The sequence below is a fragment of the Austrofundulus limnaeus genome, unplaced genomic scaffold (assembly GCF_001266775.1).
Source record: "Austrofundulus limnaeus strain Quisiro unplaced genomic scaffold, Austrofundulus_limnaeus-1.0 Scaffold16, whole genome shotgun sequence".
NCBI lineage: Eukaryota > Metazoa > Chordata > Actinopteri > Cyprinodontiformes > Rivulidae > Austrofundulus > Austrofundulus limnaeus.
The window spans coordinates 2,526,613-2,527,937 of NW_013952418.1; the positions used below are offsets into that span (position 1 = coordinate 2,526,613).

Here is a 1,325-nt window from a genome sequence, read left to right on the forward strand (position 1 = left end):
TAAATAGAAAACAGGAAAAGCTGTTCGGCTCAAGAGGTTAAAGAGCCGACAGCAGGTTCCTGTAATCCATAATCTACCTGCAGGTGAGACGTGAGGGCAGCTGCTCATTTTCAGCAGCTTGAGCGTGTCGCTGTTGTTCGCCACCAGGACTTTGAGGGAGGGGTCGTCCACTGGGGTGTCATCGATCTTCAGGGAGGACAGGGACTTGGAGTTGACAAAAACCACCGTCAGAGCAGAGATGAAGTGCGACTGTTCAGCAACAAGCAACAAACAAAAAGAGAAACATTTAAGCAGAATAAAGTGAAAAGAAGAGGAGAATGAAGGCTGTAAGTGGATGTATGGCAGGCCATTTTAACATAAAAYCTGCAATGTCTGACTATAATTAAATTATAGACACCTAAAAATGAGTTTTGACTAGAAACAGCTACATTTTGACTATCCTGAATGGTAATTTCAGCTATCTGTCTGACTGTAAAACAATTAGAGAGATCTTTAATTACATTTTGACGAAATCAAAATGCCTTTCTAGATATCTCAAATGACGTCATTTGAAGAGTAACACTTTTTTAATTACAATTCAAGATCTCTCAAACAATTATGATGAGTCAAAATGACATTTTTAGATATGTGGATTAAGAAATTGCGCGTAAGCCCCGCTGCTGCCCAAACTGAGCTGTCCAAACAGTTGCCTGCAGAAATTTGTGCGGCTGCAACAGCAGACAATAAATTATCCAAGTTTCTTAATTCATGTCGAGCTGCAGCTAAAAATGATTTGAGCTTATACACTGCAGACCACTGTTGTTTAGACTAGACAGAAAAATTATTCAAGATATTTTAAAGACATCTAGATGAAAAAGTATTCAATATGTGTAATTCATCTGGAGATCCCTTAAAATGAATTGCGACTAGTCAAAAATAAGGTTCTAGATATCCTCAAGTTAATTTTGCYGAGTCATTTGTTTTCAAGATATCTGAAATTTATTTTGCATTAGTCAAATGTTTATATCTAAAAAATACATTTAAGTTATCTTTAACTGGAATTGTGAATCGTCAGAACAAAAAGGGAAGCAAATAATGACTCGACAAAACTTCATAGATATATCTAGAACTGTATTTTTGACGAGACAAACTTGATTTAAAGACATTTTGAATCTGAGCCTCCATACAATTAAATCTGATATTTATAATAGCTAGTTAAAGATATCTTAATTAACGAATATGTCCAGTCATAAACCAGTTTCTGATATCTGGAATGAAAGTAAGATGCAGCTGATTTTATGTTAAAATTAGGAGTGTAAGAAAATATCGATACACTGAAATATCGC

General features: G+C 35.5%; 1 protein-coding gene across 2 annotated transcripts in view; it reads right to left on the reverse strand.

The window, feature by feature from the left end:
* LOC106513965 (F-box/LRR-repeat protein 3) overlaps positions 1 to 1,325 on the reverse strand; it is a 7,908-nt gene that overhangs the window by 2,549 nt on the left and 4,034 nt on the right. For both annotated transcript variants that reach the window (XM_014003033.1, XM_014003032.1), the window contains exon 5: positions 78 to 249. In XM_014003033.1, the coding sequence (XP_013858487.1) occupies positions 78 to 249 (172 nt within the window). The remainder of the gene's footprint in view (positions 1 to 77; positions 250 to 1,325) is intronic.